This window comes from Pongo pygmaeus, chromosome 1, assembly GCF_028885625.2.
Source record: "Pongo pygmaeus isolate AG05252 chromosome 1, NHGRI_mPonPyg2-v2.0_pri, whole genome shotgun sequence".
Taxonomy (NCBI): domain Eukaryota; kingdom Metazoa; phylum Chordata; class Mammalia; order Primates; family Hominidae; genus Pongo; species Pongo pygmaeus.
Window position 1 is genome coordinate 66,683,419 of NC_072373.2, and position 24,369 is coordinate 66,707,787.

The following is a 24,369-nucleotide window of genomic DNA, read 5'->3' on the forward strand; positions in this document are numbered from 1 at the left end:
TCCATGGTATATATGTGCCACATTTTCTTAATCCAGTCTATCATTCTTGGACATTTGGGTTGGTTCCAAGTCTTTGCTATTGTGAATAGTGCCGCAATAAACATACGTGTGCATGTGTCTTTATAGCAGCATAGTTATTTCATAGTACAGTATTACAATTGAAAACTTTTTTAGAAACTTGAGTTATTGCCACCAAAAATTAGAGTTTTGTTAAGTTAGTTTTGAAGTGCCCTTTTCCTTCCTTCATTAGCTATTTCTCTTCCCTCAAGATGCCCTAGCTTATCCCTCAATTCACCAAGCCCAACCCACCTGAAGATCTGATGTTCTGAGATGGTGAAGCAGAATAACACCACTGTCCACACTGTCCCAACCTACAGCTAAAGCAAATGCCATGGCTCCCTCCTTGAGAGAAGGTAGTTCTCTTCCCTAGCCCTAGCATCCTGACAATTAATGTAGTACTGTCACAACATCCAGAAATGTCACTCTTTGAAGTGTCACAGTGCTGAAGGGACCAACGAGAAAAGCAAATTGACTTAGTTCCTCATCAAAGTCCTCTAGCTACAGTACTCAGTTCATTTGCTAGAGGTGAAATGGCAATGTTTGGTTCTTTAAGTAACTTTCTGGAGAGACTCAAAATGTGACATTATTAAGCAGAATGCTTTTCAAGCAGACATGTCCATTTATTTAGATGCCACATATTAGGAGTATTTCATTCTTGCACCAGCCTTTATTGTAGAGCTTCCAACACTGAATATTACAGTTCAGTAATGGAATTAAAGAAGGTCAAGCAAGTGCTTACAAATGTTAGAGGAGGCTGTAAATTTTACTTGCAAATCTTAGGATTTGTTGAAAAGATGAATAAGAAAATCTCCTCTCGGCAGTTCAGTGGAAATAGTCTTGAGTTAAGATAGTGGTCCCTTCTCGGGGTTTCTGTCAATAATTTGTTTGTTTGTTTTTGTTTTTTGAGACGCTTTGTTGCCCAGGCTGGAGTGCAGTGGCGCAATCTTGACTCACTGCAACCTCCGCCTCCCGGGTTCAAGCAATTCTCCTGCCTCAGCTTCCCAAGTGAGTAGCTGTGATTACAGGCGTGCACCACCACACCTGGCTAATTTTTGTATTTTCAGTAGAGACAGGGTTTCACCATGTTGGTCAGGCTGGTCTCAAACTCCTGACCTCAGGTGATCCAACTCCATAGGCCTCCCAAAGTGCTGAGATTACAGGCATGAGCCACCATTCCCAGCCTCTGCCAATAATTTCTGCAAGTTAAGAGTATCTTCTTTTTCTCTTTATTCTTAACAGAATATGACAAAGAATATTTGTAAGGACATAAGAAAATTATTGCCCATTTAAAATCATGATTAAAAGGTTCCCTTCTCCTGAGATTTCTTTCTCTATCTGTTCAGAATAAACCATGACATTATGAAGGGATAAACAATGTTTTAAGTTTTTTCATTTTACCTTTTTTTCATTTTTACCTTTTTCTAGGAATACTAGGACCTATTCTTCTTCCCAAAGCTACCCACCTCTCCATCGGGGGAGTGGGAAAATTCTCCCCGTTGTACTCTTTAGTGAGATAAAGAAAAAATAGTTTTGAGAAATAATCTTATGCGGCCAGGCACAGTGGCTCCCACCTGTAATCCCAGTACTTTAGGAGGCCAAGGCAGGTGGATCACCTGAGGTCAGGAGTTCGAGACCAGCCTGGCCAACATGGTGAAACCCCGTCTCTAATAAAACCACAAAAATTAGCTGGGTGTGGTGGCACGCACCTGTAATCCCAGCTACTCAGGAGGCTGAGGCAGGACAATCACTTGAACCCAGGAGGTAGAGGTTGCAGTGAGTTGAGATCACTCACTCCAGCCTAGGTGACAGAGTGAGACTCAGTCTCAGAACAAAAAAAAAAAAAAAGAAAAGAAAAGAAAAAAGAAATAATCTTGGAATGGCCCCTCTTAGCCTAGAACTCATTATATTTGATACATGTTAATTACCTTGGCTGCCTGAGCATTGATAAAAATAATAGTATTTTAAAGGGGAACAAAGAAGACTAGAGAAACCATATTCTGGAGTAGACTACACTGGCCCAGTATTTGGATCTAAACAAATTTCTAAACCTTGCAGATGCTGCTCCAACTCTGGGACATGTGTTCATTAAGGAAACACAAAACCCTCAGAGTTTGCCTTTACAGTGAATTGCCCTCATCTATGACTTTCCTCTGACTTGAATACTACTCAAATTACAGAAAAAGCATGGCCTTTCAGAGCTTTCCCTTCAAGGAGGAATAAAAGAAGTCACCCATTCCTTCTTCCACCCTTGGAAGTCCTCAAGACAATTGACAGACTGATGCCATGGGGCACTCACGCAGGCATTCACTGGCACTTTCTGCAGTTGCCCTCCTCCACGGCCGGTCATTGAAGAAAGGAAGACACTTTTCACAGTCTACTCCATATGTGTTATGTTTGCAATTACACACCAGCTTATCAAATTCGTTCTTCATACACTCGCTTGCATGTCCATTACATTTACATCTGGGGAGAGACGAGACACTCCAAAAAATGGAACAGCTGCAAAGTCCCAGAAATGCACACAGAAAAACTATGTACACAAAGAAGTAAGTTTTACCATTCAAAAGTGTAAACTGAGGAACTGGGCAAGATTAAGTAATGGATGTCTGAATTTTTAAGGATGAAAAAAAATTAAACAAGGTAGCTTTACTTAACAGGGGTAGGGATTAACCAGATATGAAAAGAAAGTCCCTAACAATTTCTGAGGCTATCTGTAGGATCAATTCCTGAAGTCAAACCTGTGTGTCAAGAGGTAGCAGAATGTAGTGGTTCAGAAAAGCATGGACTCTGAAGCCAGGCTGCCTGGGTTTGAAACCCTTCCCTGTCACTTACCAATGTAACTTAACCTCTGTGCCTCGCCTGTAAAACAGGGATGATGATAATGCCTATTTCATAAGGTTATTGGGAAGATCAAGGAGTGCTTTATTTATGTGCTTAGGATTGCAAAACCACAAAATAAGTTGATGAACATCAGCAATTATCTGCCATAATGATTTTAAAGTATTCTGACCTAAAGGTGGTGAGACACATTAGATACCTCACCCCCATATGGATGTTTGGTAGTCAGACTAATATCCCCTGAGGTTGTCTGGAGCAAGAATCCCTGAAGGATTCCCTAGATGCAAGTATGTTAACAAATTAAGGACTCATGGAAATTCCCATCAATACTAATGTGCACCATGGAGTCGTAATGTTCCCCTCACTTGCTTCCTTAATGACAGCAATCAGTCTCATAGCTTCAACTACCATTCACTGATACACTAAAATACTTCAGAATCATTGACAGTGTGGCAGGACGAGTCCCAGATTTAGATCTCCAGCTCTCATCTTCTCTTAAGCTCTTATCCTTGACTGCTGCACAAACTTTGATGTCCCCCATGACCTGAAATTTTACATATGTATAACCAAACTCTTCAGTTTAGCTCATCTTCTTTATTTTGTTAATGGTACCAACCTTTCTCCTGATCACTAAATCTTAAAAGCACCTTTGACTGAAGTCCTGGTAACGTTTCCTTCACAATAAAATGCATCTATATGTTCCTTTCCATTCTGCTGCCACCAGCTTAATGTCATGTATTTGTTGCCTAACCCAGCATCATAACAGGAATATAAATTCCCTCAATTGCACACTATTTTTACCCTGTTTGCACATTAATCCTCCTGGCCCACTGTTTTCTTATCAGAGTCCTACTCCAAAAATTCTGCCTGATTTCTCATTGGGTACAGTTCCCATCAACTTTCACTAAGCACCAATCCCATACCGGAAACAACGTAAGCAAAAATATGTTTTCTGCTTTTGGGATCTCATGATCTAACACAGAGGAGGTAAGTCCAAGATTCTTCACCTGCTGTTTAAGGTCTCTGGCCACGAAACTATCTTTCTGGTTTACAACTCTACAAATTCATAAGAGATTTTCCTTCAGTCAAATGGGTTTATACTCTCCTGTCTCTAAACTTCTGCTTATGACATGTTCATCCTCTTGCATCCAACCAAGGCATCCTCTCCTTCCTTATCCAAAGCTTTCAAGACCCAGCTCAGATGCCATCTGCTTCTCTAGCCTGGCAGTTTGGGATCATTCTTGATATGTGGCATCTTTTCTACTGCTGCTTTATCTATTTTTTAAAAACAGGTGATTACCAGTATTTCAGTTTTCACATATTCATACATTGCCTACCCTGTTCATTTGTAAGATCGGAGAAGGTCAGGACTTCTCAGTAGGATAAGGTGAGTCTTACCCTTCCTCAAGTGCTTCACAGTGCCTTTGCACTTGAATTGTCAATAAGAATTCACTAAGTGTGTGGATTTGACAAGGTTTTGGAAAACCTACATGCTTAGTTTCCAGAACAACAAGAAGATCTCACAGTGAAAATATCCTAGGCTGCTGTCTGTCCTTTCAGCTAAGCATTATCACACAGGAAGGACTGCCGCTCCTATTCTTGGTAAAGAAAACATCTAACAATGGTATTACCATAGTTGTAAACAAGTTGCTAGATCCACCTCTATGCAAAAGCTCCAAACACTTTCAAGACTAATTTAATAGTTTACTTACCTGCCACCCACAGCAAAATCAGAGATCGCATAATAATAGGACTTGAGAACTTTGGGATCGTTAAACACTTCATCTCCAAAAGTGTTCAGGCGATTAAGAGTTACTCTGATGTCAGTGGCAGTTACCCATTCCTGTCAGGAAGCAAAAATAGAAACATAAAAGAGAAGTGGAGGGACTGAAAATGATATAAATGTGACAAAATGTTCTAAATCACTAACTTATCATTTAACTTATGCCCTCTTCCACCACTAAATCTATTATAATACTCAATGACTTCTTCAATTTTCTAATATTTTTCTCCTTCTTGACTCTTCCCTTCTTTAATTTGTTACTTTACTACTCGGAGTCTCCAAAAACAAGGATAATAACTAATTTCTTTGCAAGGCTGCTGAGAGGCTTAAATAAAATATAATGTGCAGCATACATTAGGGACTCGATACACATGCCTCTTCCCTCCATCCTGTATCTGCACCCCAAATCCAGTAAGGGATACCAGCTCAGAACTCATGGGGCACCACACTTGGATCAGAGATGCTGGTCATTGCCTGCCCTTTTTTTTTTTTTTTTTTTTTTCTTTTTTTTGAGACAGAGTCTTGCTCTGTCGCCCTGGCTGGAGTGCAGTGGCGCGATCTCAGCTCACTGCAAGCTCCACCTTCCAGGTTCACGCCATTCTCCTGCCTCAGCTTCCCGAGTAGCTGGGACTACAGGCACCCGCCACCACGCCCAGCTAATTTTTTGTATTTTTAGTAGAGACAGGGTTTCACCGTGTTAGCCAGGATGGTCTCAATCTCCTGACCTCGTGATCCACCTGCCTCGGCCTCCCAAAGTGCTGGGATTACAGGCATGAGCCACCGTGCCTGGCCACCCCTGCCCATTTTATAGCATCTATTCCTCCCTGCCAACCCAATCCCCTGCTGACAGATCTGAGGGAGACGCCCAAGTACTTGCTAATAAATCATTACATAGGCTTGAACCAACAGGATGTTGTCTGTGTTTGTCTTGACCCTCCCCACAATATCACCTTCTCTCTGAGGCCTTCCCTGGCCACCTTATCTAACATTGCTACCCCTCCCCAACTCCCTATTTCCCACTCTCACTTTATTTACATTGTCTTTTTCCACACACACCTTCCCCTTCCCACCACACTGTAAGTACCATGAGGGCAGGAAATTTCTGTTTCGTCCACTGCGATTTCCCTAGCATGCAGTAGGTATGCGAACTATTATTTGCTAAGTGAATGAATGAATTTGAAGAAACCACAACTTATCAAGTTGGTAGGTGTACCATAATGGCAGAGGACAAGAATGGGGGCTGTAGACTTTTTCCCTAGGTTTTATGAGATCTAAGCCCTTATAGTGAGCTAATTTTAGGCAGATGTTTACATGTGTGGTAGAATGCTATACTAATGACCCCAGTGAATCATGTCTGCTAGGGCCCACACCCAGTGCAGTCTCTTTCTCTGCTGACTCTAGGCTTGGGTGTGTGACTGGTTTCAGCCGAGGGTACATCAACAAATGTGACATAAGCAGAGGCTTGACAAGTACTTGTGCACAGGAACTCACCCTCCCAGATCACTTCCGCTGTGGTGTAAATCCTGGTCTAGCTTCTTGATGATAAAAGACCACAGGGAGACAGAGACCCAGGCCCCAGCTGACCTGTCAGGTGAGTGACCCAGGCTAACACAGAATCATGAGAAATCATAAATCACAGTTATCTAAAACCATTAGGTTTTGGGGTGGTGTATGACATATAACCACTCAAAGACAGCATTTCCATTTTAAGTCTTTCCTAGGGACTGCACAACAAAATCACCTTTGGAGACGTAATAAGCAAGTGCAGAGGTGCAGACATCTATGTTTTCAGAAGGCTCCAGGTGAGTCTGGGAGGCACAGCTCTGATTTGGAACCACTGCCTTAAGCCACATCAAATACCTGGCATATAGAACAACATGGAGAGCTCATAAAAGCTAATCTCCACAAAGCCTTCAAGTATAATTAGAAAGGAAAAGAGACGATGATTTCACCATATCCAAACTTGGAACTCCAATAACAACTCCTATTCACGGCCACAACGGTAGGAATCTTTTAGTCGTCTGTAATGTAAATAGCTAAACATATTTCTGTGTTTAATGCTTATTATATCTTCTACAAGGCTTCGACCTTATCACAGCTCTCTTTGAATAAGAGCTTCTCAAAAAGCTAAGCCATTTTTTTTTCTAATAGGCATCTTTAAAGAACAGACCCTGGAGCTAGACCCAGCAGGTTTTGAATCCCAGTTCTGCCACTTAAACTGTGTGATTTGGGGCAAGTTATGTCCTTTCTGGGCCTCTGATTCCTCATCTGTAAAATGGAGACAATAAAAGTATCTACCTTACAGGGTTACCGTGAGGGTTAACTGAGGTAGAAAATCAAAGGGCTTAGAACAGTGCTTGTCACATTATAGTATGCTATAGTAAGTGCTTTAATAAATGTAAATTATTACCATAAATCAATACATGCTTAGTAATACTTATAATATGGTGAAACAAAGAAGGGTCTCCTTCCCCATATGGGAGATTACAGCTTCTGCAGGGAGGTTTAGGGAGCAATGAAAAGAGGGAGAGAGGCAAGAGTTCTCTCTCATTGTCAGATCAGCTAAAAGTCAAATTAGCTCAACCTCCTTGGCAACTGGATATCAGAGACAGAGCTCTTACATCCAGAGACACATAATTCATGTTACTGCATAATGAAACTGACTGACCACGTCTATGCAGATGCCCACAGCATTTTTTTTTTAAATCCGAGGTCATAACCCATAGCATTTTTACCACACATAGTCTCATTACCTCATATAGTCTCACTAGTTTCTACGGCATAAAGAGCAACAAACATCACAATTCTTACAGTTGGGGAAATGGCTCAAGACAGGCTGACCGGCTGTACAGTTAGCAAAGGTGCCAGAAAACCACAGTTACAACTTTGTATCACTGCATTTTCTACTGACTACACTGTTCTTTCTATTGTTGCCTCATCAGGACAGGAAAATGCAATAATTTGCTGTAGGAAAGAAAGAAGTCTGGCAAATGTTTGCTAGCTGATCAACTTAAAGTGTATTTGTAGGTCACCTCTCCACTGGGCATTCGGTCTTCTGCTTTTTCTTTTCTTTTTCTTTTTTTTGAGATGGAGTCTCACACTGTTGCCCAGGCTGGAGTGCAGTGGCATGATCTCTGCTCACTGCAACCTCCACCTCCCGGGTTCAAGTGATTCTCCTGCCTCAGCCTCCCAGCCAGGAAAGCTGGGAATACAGGCACCTGCCACCATGCCTAACTAACTTTTTTTTTTTTTTTTTTTTTTTTTTTTCAGTAGATACAGGGTTTCACCATGTTGGCCAGGTGGGTTTTGAACGCCTGACCTCAAGTGATCCACCTGCCTCGACCTCCCAAAGTGCTGGGATTACAGGCATGAGCCACTGCGCCCGGCCCTGCTTTTTCATCTATCAAAATTAGCTATTCTCTCGGCCGTTTATTTTGAACACAACTTATCTCCATTGCAAGAAACACTTTTTTGAAAGGTGTTGGCAAGCACACTCATTGCTCACCATAACCTCAGTTTACCAACAGCTTTCACATTCATACTCTCCCAGCAACTTACAGAAATACAATGGAAGGGAGGCAACTGGACCCATAGAAAAATATATTCTTATCTTTTGTCACTGTCCAAAACCATACAATTAGAAAGAGAGTTCCTGAACATAATAATGGTGAGAAACAATAAGAAGATCCAAATTAGAAACCCTAGAAAAATGGGGTATTTCCTATTTAGAAATCACAATAGCATTTCATATAATGTATACAGCATTTGAAAACCCACTATCAGACTTTCTTGTTTCAGTCAACTGACATAGGCTATTCCCATGTGGTTGTTGACTTCAGCCACATGCAGCAGCATCTCCAATTCTGTGTTAAAGTGCTGAGTACAGCATGAGGCTCACCAGCTTTTCCATAATCAAATAGCCAGGACATATGAAAAGTTCGCAGAAATCTGAGCAACACAGAAGAATTCCGTATTATGGTGTATAAGGAATATGCATGTAGAATTCAAGAGAAAAAAGAAATCCTTCTCAAACAGGGAAATGTTTCTATCACAATGTTTAAATACAATGCTATGGGTACCTAAATTAATATCCTGTTACTAACATCCATCCTTTTAGGTGATGAGGAGTTTCTTTAATGATCAGCAATGGTGCCAGACAAATCTAATCAAAATTTTCTTTTGTAAAAATGAAAGAAGATGGCACTCTTAAATATCTTGCTTCAACTGTTCCCCTTTGCTAATTTTAAAGAATACATTTTATTTCGTCAAATCAAAAATAGGCAAGAAAAGATCCAAGAAATCTGGGTAATTAGGTCAAATGTTCTCTTCAAAAGGTCAGAAGGAAAATGTTTCCACCTCAGGTTCAGAGGCTAACGTTAAAATTGTTTGACTTTTTAAAAAATGTGTAAAGTTTACATCCAAGAATAGACCTGCAAGTGCATAAGAACAAACATCAACCAGGCAGCAGGAACAAAACTACTTTCCTTCACTTATTAATAGTACACAGAGAGTAGAATCAAGCTCTCTGTCTGTGTTGCTCAAGTATTCTACTCTTACCCCGTACCTCAGAAGTGGGACCACAGGCCCCACTACAATAATCTTCCTGCACCTCGCATGTTGTAGAACTAGCTGGCTTCAGGCCAACCTGTGAGAACTTACCTGCAGCACAGGGCTATTGTCAAAGTTATAGGCGCTGGGCCTTCCTTCCAGGGTAGAAAAGGCCACATTGCCCCCAGTGAGGGGAGAAATGTCACTGAATTCATCAGTACACAAGGCCTGCTGCTCGTCCCCTCCTGTCCTGATGAAGCCGCGGTTTGCCTTGGAGTAGGTGTTCTCGCAGGAACCACTGTAGTACTGGTAAGGAATCCAGGGCCCATCTTCCCTTGTGCGCTTGTAAATGGCAAAGCTCTCTGGGCGGCTGGTGTGGAACTTGAGACGCACATAGGTGATGTCAAAAGCTTTTCCTGTGGGACAAACACATCAAAAGTCATAAGTCACATGTATGAAGCAAAGAAATGCCCTCTATTCCCAGCGTAGTTTGGAATTTGACAAAGGATACAAATCTCCTTGTACACGTTAAACCAAGAAGACAGGCTATTCTAAAACAGAAAACTACATATTTTCCCACAAAATGACAAACTGCAGTTGGGTCCATAAGTTGGCTCATAAAGGCCTGTCGTGATGTGCATTGTGGAAATTTTGTGTGCAATGAAAACTGGCGGCATATGTTAGTACTGTACTTATACTATTAATTAAAACTAAAATTGAATAAAAGGTACATTTACTCTTAATGCTGGTACTTCAGCAAAAGCTTAATTAAAAGATACAAAAGCAAATATATGCTAACTTTCTAAATGGGTCTCCAAGCCCTTTAAGACTTTAAAAAAACCTCATTCTCTATTAACTGTAACGTCACTCTTGATGCAGAAAGAATATCATCAGCACTATTCTTCTACTTATCTACCAAGTTAAGATACAGACATTTGAAGAAGGGAGGACAGTGTTTGAGAGATGTAGCATGGAGTAGAATAAGAAAGAGGAAAAAAAAATTCCTTCAGTGGATGAACAATGAAATGGGGAAAAAAAGAGAAAGGGAGAAAGGAAGTTTAAAAAGGTTGTTTGAATATGTTCAAAAGAGAATATATGAGAAATGAGCTCTGAGCAGAGAGGAAAAGACAGCAGTCACTGGGGCAGACAGTTCCCTGCAAAAGCCAGAGTGTGGTCTTATGGTCAGGATGGCTTGGTTGCCAGCCAGTGTGTCTTCACATGGGTAAAAGATATAATCACCATTCATTCACACAATGGGTCTTGCTATCTCTAACAATATCTACACTTTGCTACTTCTGTGTTATAGTGAAGATCCCAGTTTGGTCAACAAGAATTTGTGGGGCAGAAATCTATGCTCAGCTCTATGCTATATACATCAGGGGACAGAATGTGTTAGACACAGAGATCCTTGTACTCAAGGAGCTTAGTTTTTTCTCCCTAAGCCAATTAATTCAAGAACCATCCCAACCCTCTCCTACAAAACCCACAGAACAGCAACTTCTGTGCTCTCAGAAGTGTTGAGGAGAGACTTCTGCTACTTTCAGTTCATCGTACCCACTAGTCCCTGAGAGACAAGGAGTGATTCCTCATGTGTGGCCTGGACCCTGCTTTGTCTCTCTCTGGCTGCCGGCTGGAGTCCCCCTCTCTCCTCTCCTGCATTCAGTGCAATAGAGTGGGGCTCTGCCTCTGTGTGGGGTGGGGCCTGCCGCTGTCCTGCTGCTGGATCTGGGAGTAAGTGGGTGAGGTCAATTCAGGGAGGAAAAGAGCAGAAAGCCCATTCGAGCTATGTGTCCAGGCCACATTCTTCAACTGAGCGTTCTCTATAATAAAACTGACAGGATGAGCCATATCTGACTACTTCTCAACTGGCCCAAATCTTAGAGGAGGTTGGATTAACTGTCCCCCACATACATGAAACATACTTGCACACGCATTAGCTTCAACACAAAGCCATGTGGCATGACAGAAAGAACACAGGACAGGGCATTTTGAGACCTGAGTTCAGGTCCTGACTCCCTCCTTTACTAACCATATGATTTCTGCTCTGCCATTTTCTCTTTGTAAAAATGATGACAGTCCCTGCCCCACCTACTTCAAGAGTTGTTGGAAGGTCAAACTAAGATCTACATATACTTGACGAATTGTAAAATTCTATACAAATATAAGGCATTACCACAGTAGGGTTTATAAAGAAAATCCTGAACTGGGATTCTGAATATGTTCACATAAAAGGACCTGACTGTTCCTGGTACAGTTACCAAAGGATATTATACAAACATGAATATTCTATCTAGGATGCAGAGCATTTTGCCTAGACACAGGTCACACAAATACAGTTTACACACTTCCTGTTAAAAGAATGCAAGTTTTACCTGTATCTCTTTGTCGCGTCAAAAATGTCAAGACATCACCTTTGAATGAGGGCGAGGTTATAGTACAGTATCTGTGGCATTCCAGAGACTCACTATCTAAGACATTCCAGAATAGTTAAACAATGTAATTTTACTCATGAGTAGGTGGCCTGGACTGTTCAAAGGCTTGCTCACTAGTCTGTAGATTACAGATTATCCTTGCTTCTCTATTTTCTCTCTATCCTTCTGATATCTCATTGTTCTTTAGCAACCCAACGGCAGCAGACTGGGCCAAAGGAGAGAAGGTAAAATCAATCAAGGCATCCTGTGTTCCAATCGACATCTGTACTACAAAGTCACCCTCTGAAAGAACCAGGCATATGTCTCTTGCTGCGGCCACAGACACAGAGCCACAAGTAGCAAAATGTCCAGAAAGCAATTATGCTAGCATTAAACTCTGATGCAGTCTACTTGCAGGTGCTGGCCTGGCCTTGCTGGCACTGAGCTTCATTTGCAGGGCTACCTTTCCCTTGCCAAACTACAGCCACAGCTGTAAATGAGGGAGCTCTATGGCAGTCTGTATGGAGGCTCACACACCTCCATGACAAGAGAGCCACGTGCACTGCCCTCAGAGTTGCAGTCAACCCAACAGCGCATACAGACAACTGCAATTTACAAATCATCATGAGGTAATTCCATGAAGGGGAAGTACATCATGTTTGGAAAGCATAGAGAAGATCATCTAACACAGATTTATGAGTTCAAGAAATGCTTCCTAGAGGAAGTGGCATCTAAATCCAAGACACGAGGAATGCTTAGAATGAGCTAAGCAAACAGGGACCCATCATCCAGGCACATGAAATGGCATGTATGAAAGCCCAGAGAACACAGAGGAGAGATCACTGTAGGAATTAAGAGTTGTCTAGGGTAGCTAGAACTAGAGAAGTGGCTGGAGATGAGGCAAACAAGAAGCAGAGCACACCAGGCTACGGTCATGTTTAAGGAGCAACTTCAGCTTAAAGGCAATGGCCAGCCACTGAAGGCATTAAACCAGAAAATACATGATCAGGTTTGATTTTTTAGAAAGATCAGTGTGGAGATTAGGTTTGAAGGGACAGGAACGAAGATGGGGAGGTCAAGATGTGGCAGTAATGCAGGAGAGATGACAGAGGTTGAACTAAGAATGGGAACAGAAGAACGGAGAGAAATGAATGGACCTCAGTGAGGTGCAGGAAGCCATTTTCAATAGTAACTTAGTAACTGATGTACTACAAAGGTAATAGGGAGCTGCTTTTGAAAGCCTCCTCCACTTGTCACTGTTAGTACCCTGTTTCATTGTCAAAGCTGCTTTTTCCCATTCCATGAGGTGGAAGGATTAAGAATAACATTCAGTTTTCTAGTTTCAAATGAACCAAGTGGACGGTAGTACTATTCACTGAAATAGAGAACAGAGAAGGGTGGGCAGGACTGGAGGCAGGCACAGGGGCAGGATGGGAAATGAATTCCGTTTCAGATACACTAGTTTTGGGATGCCTGCAGGTCATGTAGACGAGGAAATGTCTGTAGGGAGCTGGATGTGAGCAGCTTGACAGGCCGAGAGAGATGTCTGAGTTAGAGACAGAGACTTGGGACTCACTAATATGTAGATGGACACTGGAGACTTGAGTACAGTTGAAGCCTATGGAGCAAGTGTGTTGCGTAACAGCTGACTTCTGAGACCACCCTGAGGTGCACAAACATTCACAGCACACACAGAGGAAGATGACAGAGGAGGCTATGAAGGGGCAGCCAGAGGGAGGAAGGCAAGTAAAAGAATAAAAATGTCACAGAAGCCAAGGAAAGATGGTTTCGAGGAGGGAGGAATCAATGGGGTTCAAATCTGCTAGGAGAGTCAAGTAAGATAATGACTAAGAAGTATCCGTCAGCTTCAAGCTACAGAGGTCACAGCTGCACCAAAAGCAGTGCCAGGGACAAGATGGCAGTGGTTGGAATTGAGAATGGGCCGGGTGCAGTAGCTAACGCCAGTAATCCCAGCACTTTGGGAGGCCAAGGCAGGCGGATCACTTGAGGTCAGGAGTTCGAGACTAGCCTGGCCAACATGGTGAAACCCTATCTCTACTAAAAATTCAAAAAATTAGCCAGGCATGGTGGTACACGCCTGTAATCCCAGCTACTCAGGAGGATGAGGTGGGAGAATTGCTGGAACTCAGGAAGTGGAGGTTGCAATGAGCCAAGATCGCGACATTGCACTCCAGCCTAGGCAACAGAGCGAGACTCCCTTTCAAAAAAAAACAACAACGAAAACAAAGGAATTGAGAATAGACAGCAGGCAGACACAGTGAGTGTAGTTAATCTACCATGTGGTCTGGCTAAAGAAGAGGAGAAGGAGGGGAATATGGTATTTGGAAGGGTTACAGAGCCAAGGAAAGACTTTTCTCTTTTTTTCTTTTTTGCTTTCTGATAGAGATGAACGTGCATTAAATGCTGTTGTACTTGAGTCAGCAGAGAGGGAAAGGTGAAAAATAGAAGCTGGAAAACAAGAATGGGATTCCATGTTTGTTGGGAGACTGGTTCTCTACAGAAGGAAACCTGCCTCTTTGCTCTCTGTCTGGGTGCATATGCAAAGTGACATTGTAGGTTTTAAGGGACAGAAGTTAAAATTCGAGTTCTACTGATGACTTTTTTTCTGTGTAGTGAAAATTAAGGATACCTGCTAAAGACTGGCGGCAAAGACAGGGAGTAATGTTGGGTGGGGAATATCTGAACACAGTGTAGAAACTTTATAATAGCCACTGTAAAGTCCAGCAAAGATAGCTGACTAGAAAAAAGGCGGCTTACTGGGCAGAGACCAGGTGGCTGAGAAGAGAGCAGGAGGCCACGCCTTTGTACAAACATCTCTGTGGAGGTGTGATTTCTACTGCAGCATTCAGCATCCCCTCTGACAATGTAAAAGAAAGACAACAAGACAAGGGGACTAAAGTTGCTTCAAGGAATTTGGAATTCAGTCTGGATAAATAAGAAGGCAAATACAGAAAATGGAATAGAGGGGTCAAAGTGCGAGGTATGTGTGTTATCTGGAATTAACTACAACCAGAACTGGAACACTAAGGAGCTTTTTATTCTGTTAAATAGCTCTACCTGAGGGTTACCATGTCCTCTCTCTCACTATACTTCCCTACTCTGTCCATCCTACTCATTTCACAATTGACAAAGTAAGAAGATCCAATTAACAGGTAGATGAATAGAAAACAGGACCAGGTCTTCTAATTTCCAGTCTGATGACACTACTAAATTATCAACATGCTGCGGGAGCAAGTGAAAGTAGACAGTATGGCTTTAAGGTAAAGTAGCCAAGCCAAATGATTAAGGAAAACAGTAAGTGCATTTCTGGATGTATTCCAGCAGCTATTCAACCAGAACATCTTCCACTCCCCACCCCATGTTCACACACACAAAGACTAACCATGGATATACACACCACCAAGAAAATGTTTAGCTTCTGAGTGTTCTACTGCCCCTCTTCCTCCCCCTGCCATATCCTTTCCATAAACAAAAAACTCAAGGGCAGATGTTTAGAATGAAGCACACAAAATTAACTAATACTTCCTGCTCTAGGTCCTACAATTCATGCTGGTTGAGGGAATGAGAGGAGGGGAATGGGCTGCATCAACAATGAGAATCCAGCCTTTGTTCATGTGGGACCAAGCCAAGGAATTCTGCTTAAGCCTCCTACGTGGTGAAGTATTTCTAATCTCTCTGAATAAGGGAGAAACTCTTCTTGTCTTAGAATTGGATTCAAGCACTGACTGCTGGGGAACATAAATGCTCCTCTGTTATGTGCTACTCAGAAAAATTCCATAAGGATCTTGTGAAACAACCTCCTTTAGAGTTTAGTAATGAATGACAATAGCCATATAGAATTTTACAAAATTGCAAAATGCCCTTCCACAGCTTGAATTAGAAAAAGAAAACTAGTTCATTCTAAAGTATCAAATTAGGAGTCACTGGTTCACTACTGGCTCTTATGTGTTAACTCTTTGGAAGTCAGAAAAGGAATGCTCTCCTTGAAGCCAGACTTGATTTTAGGCATATAAAACTTTAATAAAGTTGTAGCACAAAGTCAATTAGAGATGGGGTGTATTTAGGCTACTAAATGGGATTCTGCAAACAGTTAACACAAACAGTAGTCACAGAAAGCAACTATTTGAAAATGTTTTCAATTTTGTTAGCATAACTGCTGGCTGAAACAAGAGTTCCCAGGACAACATATCCAGCTGCACACCAGCTGTTATTGTTCCACCTCAGCGGATGGATTGCACAAATAGAGCCTCACCGATTAAGACGACCCAAGGCCAAGTTAATACTGACTGTGGGATCCTCAAGCAGACACAGGCAGGCGATCGGAAGCACTACAGAACAACTAAGCACATAAGGAATATACTAAGATGATCTGGTACAGTGCAGTCAGTCACTCCAGATGCTGAAAAACTCAGTCTTCATTATTGCCTGTTGAAGGGCTAGTTTCTATTGGCTAAAACTTATCTTCAAAATTGTTTGTTTTTAAAAACTTATTATCCTGTTCCTTATCCCTAAATTTCTGTACTCCCTTTTCATGGCCTCCCCCTTGTCAATCAGTCAAATGCCGACAGTGCAAGAGGACAATCCCTTAGAAAGTATATTTAGATCAGCACAACTTAAAAATGCAGACAAGTAACCTTTACAGCTTTGTATAAAATAGTAATTCCTAACTAAATTTATGACAACAAATGCAATGGAACTTACAATCTGAGAAAGCATCCCTTTCAAATGAATGAACAAAGGGCTTCAACAGTCATGTTTTCTGAGTACAGGCAATAAGCACTTCCTATCACACTTGGGCCATTGTTAATAACGGAAAGACACGCTAACTAAGATGAGCAGAGATGGAATATGGAAAGTCTCAATTCTATGTTGCCACAGTGAAATATAACAAAGCAGGTAGGTAAAACAGAAGATATCATTTTAGAATTTTTTAAAGCTAACAGAATTCTGTATCAAAAGCTATTTATAAAAATAATGGTATGATTATCACTATGGAGCTAAGAGGAAAACGAAAGTTCTGAAGTAGACGGTATGATTTTGGAGAAGATAAACCCATAATCTCTATGGAAATCAGATTTTTCGATGAAGTATCAAAATTAAAGTTTAAGCCAAAAACGACAATTCTCTTTCCCTATCACCCTCAAAATACTACTTGGTGCTATGGTTAAATAAGATCACAGCACTAACCTAATGTAGAAGTTCTAAAAAATAAAAGCTTTCTGCTTGCATTGCCTAACTGCAATGCCCCAAAATGCCATATACACTTCAGTAAACTGAAGGGCCAAAATTGACTTATCATGGTAATTAAAATGTGATCATAAAACAGCCATTACATGCATACAGAGAGAATTCTTAACTGAACACTAGAATGTCAAACACCCTTGGAGAGTAATTTCAAATAAGTGCAAATCACTGTTAGAGGGTACAAACAATTTCCACTATCAAAACATATGATAAATTCATCCTAATCTGCATATCTTTGCCATTTTATTTGATATACTCACCAAAAAAGATAAGATTCCCAAGTGAAATTTTAAGCCAAGAACTGGGTAATATGCCTTATTAACCCAAACCCCATGCTTCCAAGACTCCATACCAGACCTAATTCATGGTGGTAGACCACAGGCATCAATAAGTCCTTGAGCTGGGCTAAAGGAACAAGGTCAATATTCACCCCCACTCATGCAAGCTGAGGCAAAAAATCCACTCACTCTGCTAAACAAAGATCCCACTACAGGGATTTGACTGACATGAGATTTAATGGAGTCACAAAGAAGGCAACTAAGTTAATTATAACATTAAAGAAATAAAAAGGCAATTAAATATAAGCTACATAAGCCCATATTTTAGAAATGTGCAATTGTTAAGATATGAAAAAGACACCATAATTTTGTGGGAAGCTCTTTCTTGTTCTGTGATATTCATATGCTATTGAAAGCTGGCTATAGTTTGGCTTTTATCTATAACAGAAGGGTGAAAAATAGTTTTTTAAAAAAGAGAAAACAATCTAATTAGAAAAACAAGATTCTAATACCTAGTCACAGTGGTATAGTAATAGACTAAGGTCAACTCCAATAATCCCACAAAGTCACAAAAAGTTGACCAATAGTTTACTTTTTTTATTCAACAACTATTTGCTAAGTGAACTTAGAAGTCCACTGTGATGTGCTATTTAAAATACTCTAATCTGCCGGGCGCGGTGGCTCACACCTGTAGTCCCAGCACTTTGGGAGGCCAAGGCGGGAGATCACCTTAGTTTGGGAGTTCGAGATCAGCCTGATCAACATGGTGAAATCCTGTCTCTACTAAAAATATAAAAATTAGCTGGGTGTGGTGGCGGGTGCCTATAATCCTAGCTACTCAGGAGGCTGAGGCAGGGGAATCACTTGAATCCAGGAGGCAGAGGTTGCAGTGAGCTGAGATCGCGCTACTGCACTCCAGCTTGGGTGACAGAGCAAGGCTCCGTCTCAAAAAAAAACCAAAAAAAAAACCCCTCCAATCCTTCATTTTGCTAGAGTGCCTTTTATTCTTTAGTTTCATTCCTAATAAACTTGGTCCCTAATTCCCCTAGATCATGTACTATTTGCATCTGTCCTTAAAAGAGGAAATAATTACAAATTACAAATACCATAAGATATCTTACATACTAAAACAGCTTTCTCAGTTTTCACAATTGCTTATTAATTTCTTACCACAGCCACCCATTAGGTCAAGGTTAACGGCTATGACTGGTCTTGATAATTGCTCAAGTCCAAATTCTTCCATTCATTCAACAAACATTTACTGAAAACCTACTATGTGCCAGTCTCTGTTCTAGGCACTGGGGATCAGCAGAGAATAAGACAAGGTCTCAACCTTGTAGAACTTACAGTAAAAGTAGGGAGCATGCTTGGGTAAGGGATAGATTTTAAAATAAAAATGAAAATTCTGTGTGTCAGATGACGGTGAAAAATGAAGTGGGAATAGAAAGTTTGTGGGGAGCCTATTTAATTCAGCATTATCAGAGATGGTCTCATGACATGGATAAGGTGATATCTGAGCAGAGTCCTGAAGAAGTAAAACAGTGCAACATCTGGGGGAAGAGCATTCCAGGAATGGGAAGAGCATTCCAGGAAAGGCAAGTGCAATACCCTGAGGCAGCCACATGCTGGCAAGTTCCAGGGAGTGGTGAGGAGGCCAGTGCAGCTGAAGCAGCAGTGAGTAAGGTGGAAAGGTATTACGAGATGAGGTGAGAGAAGCTGAGAGGGGGAGGGAATGCCAACATGGAGGGCTTTGTAGGTCACTGTAAGACTTGGTTTCTACTCTGAATGAGATGAGAACCCACTGGAGAATTTTATACAAAGGAGTAACAGGCTCTAACTAGTATTTCAAAAGGGTGACTGGTTGCTGTACTGAACAAAGACTACAGAAGGGATGACAGAGAAACAAGAAGATGAGTTAGATGAGTTTTGCAACAATCCAGCTAACAAATAATGCTATTTTGGACATATTTTGAGGGTGGAACAAACCAGTTTTACTGATGGACTGGATGTGGGGTGCAAGCTTTGGCTTATACTACTGGAATGATGAAGCAGCCGTAGGGGGATGGAGAGTAAGAAACTGGGAGTTCAGTTTCAGATATACTAAGTTGAAGATGCCCATGAAACCTCTAAGTGAAAATATCAATTCAGCAGGTAGGATATAAAAGTCTGGAGTTCAGGAAGAGGCTGCAGCAGGAGAGAGAAATCTGGAAGTCGTCAGCATACAGTTAGTATTCAAAGCCATGGGATTAGAGGAAAACAACTAGGGAATGGATATAGACAGATAAGAGGTATACAGACTGGGTCTCGGGACATACCAACTTTTAGCAATGGAGGAAATGGGGAGGACCCAGAAAAGGAGACTGGAGAGAAAAGTCACTGAAGTAGAAAGAATACCAAAAGAGTAGAATTCCAGAAGCCAAATTTTAAAAAGCTTCTTTTAAAAAGAAGAGAGTGATCAACTGAACTTTGTCATATACTCCTGAAATGCTAAGAAAGATGAAGACTGAGCATTGGCTACTGCATTTGGCAACCTGGAGGTCTGACCTTGAAGTGCTTTGTTAGAACTTACAGGAATGAAAGCCAGAGAGAATGCTGGGCACAAGGGAAGGGGGCATTGGAGATGGGTAATAAAAACAATTTTCCAAGTAATTTTTCTTATTTTCTGTTAGAGACAGGGGAGAGCCCTAAATCGCCCAGGCTGGAGTGCAATGGTACTATCATAGCTCATTGCAACACTGAACTCCTGGCTTCAAGCAATCCTCCCACCTGGGCCTCCCAAGGTGCTAGGATTATAGGCGTGAAACACTGCACCCAGCCCCCTAAGTAATTTTTCTATGAAGAAATGAGGTGGTAGCTGGAGGGGGAAAGGGGTGTTCAAGAACAAATTGCTTTTTAAGATGGGAAGACATCATGTGTTGTGCTGATGGGAATGATCCAGTGTGGTAGCTGGATTTCTACTGAACAATGAGGACTTTCTCTGGTGGTACAGAGTGGATTGGAGTGGGTCTAAGAGATGTGGAGAGAGCCCCTTTCATCCACAAAGACGTTCTCTAAAAAAGCCTTCCCAAAGATTTCCTAAAGAGAAAAGGCATAATATACATTTTCAGGATCACTGTAAGTATCCACACTAAAAAGAGTTATTTGTACCCAAAGAGTTCAAAACCCCCAGGCGCTCTAGAAGGCCCCTTTCCATTAGAGCCAGCCCAGGTCTATGTCTTCCTGTTACAGTAGTTCCCATAATCTGGCCCACAATAAGGTCCCAGACTTGCTATTAGAATCACCCACACAGCTTTTGAAAATGCAAATTGTTGAGCCTCATCTCCACAAGTTCCATTTTGGTAGGTTTTGGGTGAGGTCCCAAACTCTGTATTTTTTTGTTTTTTCTTCTTAAACTTTATGGTCTGTGACAGCCCTTAGGAGATCCCGAGAACATGTGTCCCCAGACTCTGTATTTTTTTAAAGCACCATAGGCAATTTTTATGTGCAATTACAGTTGAGAAATACTTCCCTACTGTAAACTCTTCTTCATCCTGGTTCTCATCCTTTGAAGATTCTAACAAAAGGCTTCTGTGGAATGAACTTAAGCTCTTCTGATTTTCATGTCAGACATTTTAAGGTGCAATTTATTCCACGTGTCAACTGTAGGCATACACAATAAACCAGAAAAGTAGCAGTCTTCTTTAAGACACACACAGATGTTAAAGTCAACAGGGGTACTCACTCCACATCCAAGTCTAGGGGTGACTGCACCAGCTAAACCCAAACTCCCCAACATTTTCCTCCAAGCCAATTTCCTCTATCATTCAACTTGCATTCATAAGGCCCTAAAACCTAGGCAAGTAGAAATACACACTTGATTTTTAGAAAACCTGCTTACTGCTGGGGATTTCACAGTGGTATCCTTTATAGGCAGGCACTGGTCAAGATTCCCTGTAAACCAAATTCCCCACCCTCTCTGGGGTCCATCCTTCCTTCCTATAATAAAATGATACAGGACCACCAGCAATTCTCAATGATAAGGGACACATTTGAAAGCAAAGAGTTAATTTCTGCTTTGGTACACTCAAAAAGATAAGAAAACACTTTTTCTTATTTGTCTAGAAGCCTAGACTTGTTTAATCCCCGTCTGTGTCGGGTAATGTTGGCATTTCAGGGAGGGCGTTACATTCTGTTGGCTACAGACTAGCATAGAAATATTTATTTTTCAGAGAAGAAATTGTAGGTATTTAAAAAATATATATTAAAAGGGGGGCTTAAGTACAAAGTGCCAGATGTTCATATAGTAATTAGAGAGCGAGGGGAAGGAGGAAGAGGAAGAGGAAGAGGGGAGGGAGGGAGGTAGGACACACTTTAAGTAGCTTAGAATCCAAGACAGAGACTGGCAAACCACAGCTGGTAGATCAAATCTAGCCCACCACCTACTTTTGTAAACAATGCTTTACACTGTTTATTGCTGCTTTTCTGGCTACAATGGCAGGGTTGGGCAATTGTGGAGACCCTGCATGGCCAGCAAAGCCTAAAATATTAACTTAGTGGCCTTTTACAGAAAAAGTTCGGTGACCCACTCCAATCCAGACCTAAGAAATCAAAGAATATAAAAACAAAGATTTCTACTAAAACCTCTTCTGCAGGGTATACTGTTTTAAAATTTGGTCCAAGGAAGTTTGAATTTTTTCTCCACTCTCATGAAAAAAAAAGCAGAAGGAAGTCCATTCAGAAATTTTATAATATTTAATTCAATTACATTTGATACTCCTAGAATTGCTTATGATTTCACAGAAAGAAGCACTTTCTTTCTTAACAAGCAAAAAGATTAGCAGGTAGGTGAGGGGATGGAGATTTGATGCATTTCAAAAAATCAAATCTGTAATAATATCCTTTAGCTCTTATACAGCTCACAAAAATGAACCAGTGAAGCAGAAAGACAAGGAAAACAACACTCTTGGAAAAAGTGACACCATTTTTCCAGCAGTGCCCCCTCCCATACCCACCCTCCCCCCACCAGGCAGAGGCTTAATAAGCAGCAGTTGCAGTGAAGGGGGGAAACTGATTACTCAAGACAAACAGTAATCGTAGCTGGGACAGCAGGAAAAATGACATGTTGAAAACTGCAAATAAAGTGGAAAATGGAAGTAGATCTCATTTAAATATCTACAAGAACCTCCCTCCCTTGTCCTCTGGGTAGGAATTCAGTCCTTCGCACAAGGCCTCCTTGTACTTCTGCTCTTCTGAGCGGATGGACAATTTACATCACCCAAGTACCCTGCCAGCTGGCACTCTCTCTACAAGCGACTGATTGTGAGCAGATGCCTTCATAAGTATAAACGATCCACCCTCTTTGCAGACGAGTAAGAATGTACACTCTACACGCTCTCCTTTAGAAACCAAAGTTAGTGTTCTTCATATCCCTTCATCTCTCATGGGCTGTGCTTGAACTTGTGTTCCTGATTAAATTATACCTTCTACAAAATAGCTAAAATGTATGTAATCCCCCTCGACTACATGTAGATAATCTTGCACTCCTAGATGCATCTGCTTATTTTTTCTAATGACTGTTAAGAAACAAAATTACAACAAATTTAAAGGTATTAATTGGCTTTTATTTGTGATTCCAGAATTGAGCAACATCTTACTCTATAAAATAGAATAAGTGTTCCAATGAGCTGAGCAGAGGAATTGGTTTTATAGACAAAAAAGGTCTGAGAAAAGCAGGAACAGAACAAAAAGCAGATTGACTGTTTCAAAAGTTACTTTCCTTTTAGGGTTAAAACAGAGGAGACTTCTTATCATGCCCAGGTAAACTAGGCCCCTTTTGACTGGTTGTTGTGAATCTTCTGGTTTGTTACTTAAACAAACTAGGCCTGTTTCAGAATTCAGTTTAATTATGTGGTACCTAGCATGGGCAACTCCATTCTAGTTTAGTCTGGTCTGCTGGGGCCTAGTCCAAGAGGCTAGTCTAAAACAATGGGCCCCCATAAACTTTATTTAATATGACTTAGATTAAAAACTATGTCCTAGAATAGCCTCAATTTAGAACACTTGATAATCTGCCACAACAGAATCATAACTTTCAATCAGAAGTCAATCTAAATTATTGGTGTATTTAGTGTTATAGATTAAATAGTCATTTTTTTAAAAGCTTCTTTCTAGTTAAATCACCTTCCCCGTAAAGCACATTATCATTTCAGAAACTTCTTTAAATTTATCTTTAATTGGAAAGTAGTAAAGAGTTTGGCAGATAAATATCAAATGTCCCTTTCCAATGAGGAGAAACTTTTTGCAATCACACTTGAAACTGTTTTATAAATTATGTATATAGCATATTCAGTGAAGGTGTCTTGAGGGTAAGGAGATCACATGACAAATTATTTACATAGCATATTTCAGGTAGGTCAGTCAGGTTCCCAGTACTTCAAAAACATGGGCCCTTTAATCTGCTTTTCCCTTTACATTGAGAGCAAACATTAAACAGTGATATCAGAAGAAATGTTCTTCAATCCATTCTTTGCCATATTTCAAACAGACAGCACTGCAGTTCTCCTCCATGGGAGTATTTCACATGCACCCACAATGGGACTTGTTCTACCTTTGTATTTACATTCTGGAGAACAGCCAAAGTCCTTTCTGGCTCTCTTTGATCTGATGCCAGAGACTTGGTATCCAACACCTACCTAGAAGAAATTCCCTTAGGAGCTCCCCATGACTAAAGAGGAGTTAGGAAGAAGATGGAAAGTATTCTATAAACCCACCCTATATCATTATCACTCCCCAGCTTAAGAATCTGTGCAGCTTACCTGATCTAATGCACACTCCTCAGGCATGTTATCACAAGGCATCCAGAAGTCTGAACAACTGTGCTTCATTTTCTATCTCCAAACTATATCCTACAGTTCTCTAATGTAAACTGAAACCTCTGTTCCAGTCTTGCCATCTTTATTATCCATATGCCACGTCTCACCTCTAAGCCATTCTCTAGTCTTCACTCCTTCCAAGCCCTATCCATCTTTCCAGATTTAGTTCAAGTTCCACCATATACATCCATGCCACTTTCAACTTGTATGATCATCTTACTTTTCCGAACACATAGCACTTATTATAATTCACTACTTGAGTATTTATTCTTTTGTGTTTCTTTGCTCCAACAAGAGTTTAACTTATTTAAAAGCAAGGAATATATACTTTTGGG

The 24,369-nt window shown here is 41.0% G+C and overlaps 1 protein-coding gene across 1 annotated transcript in view; it reads right to left on the reverse strand.

Annotated features, from left to right (window-relative positions):
- The window catches only part of LAMC1 (laminin subunit gamma 1), a 118,866-nt gene that overhangs the window by 33,379 nt on the left and 61,118 nt on the right, over nt 1-24,369 (reverse strand). The window contains exons 2-4 of the mRNA XM_054455448.2: nt 9,341-9,645; nt 4,611-4,741; nt 2,357-2,523 (exon numbers count right to left, since the gene is read on the reverse strand). Coding sequence (XP_054311423.1) covers nt 2,357-2,523; nt 4,611-4,741; nt 9,341-9,645 — 603 coding nt within the window. The remainder of the gene's footprint in view (nt 1-2,356; nt 2,524-4,610; nt 4,742-9,340; nt 9,646-24,369) is intronic.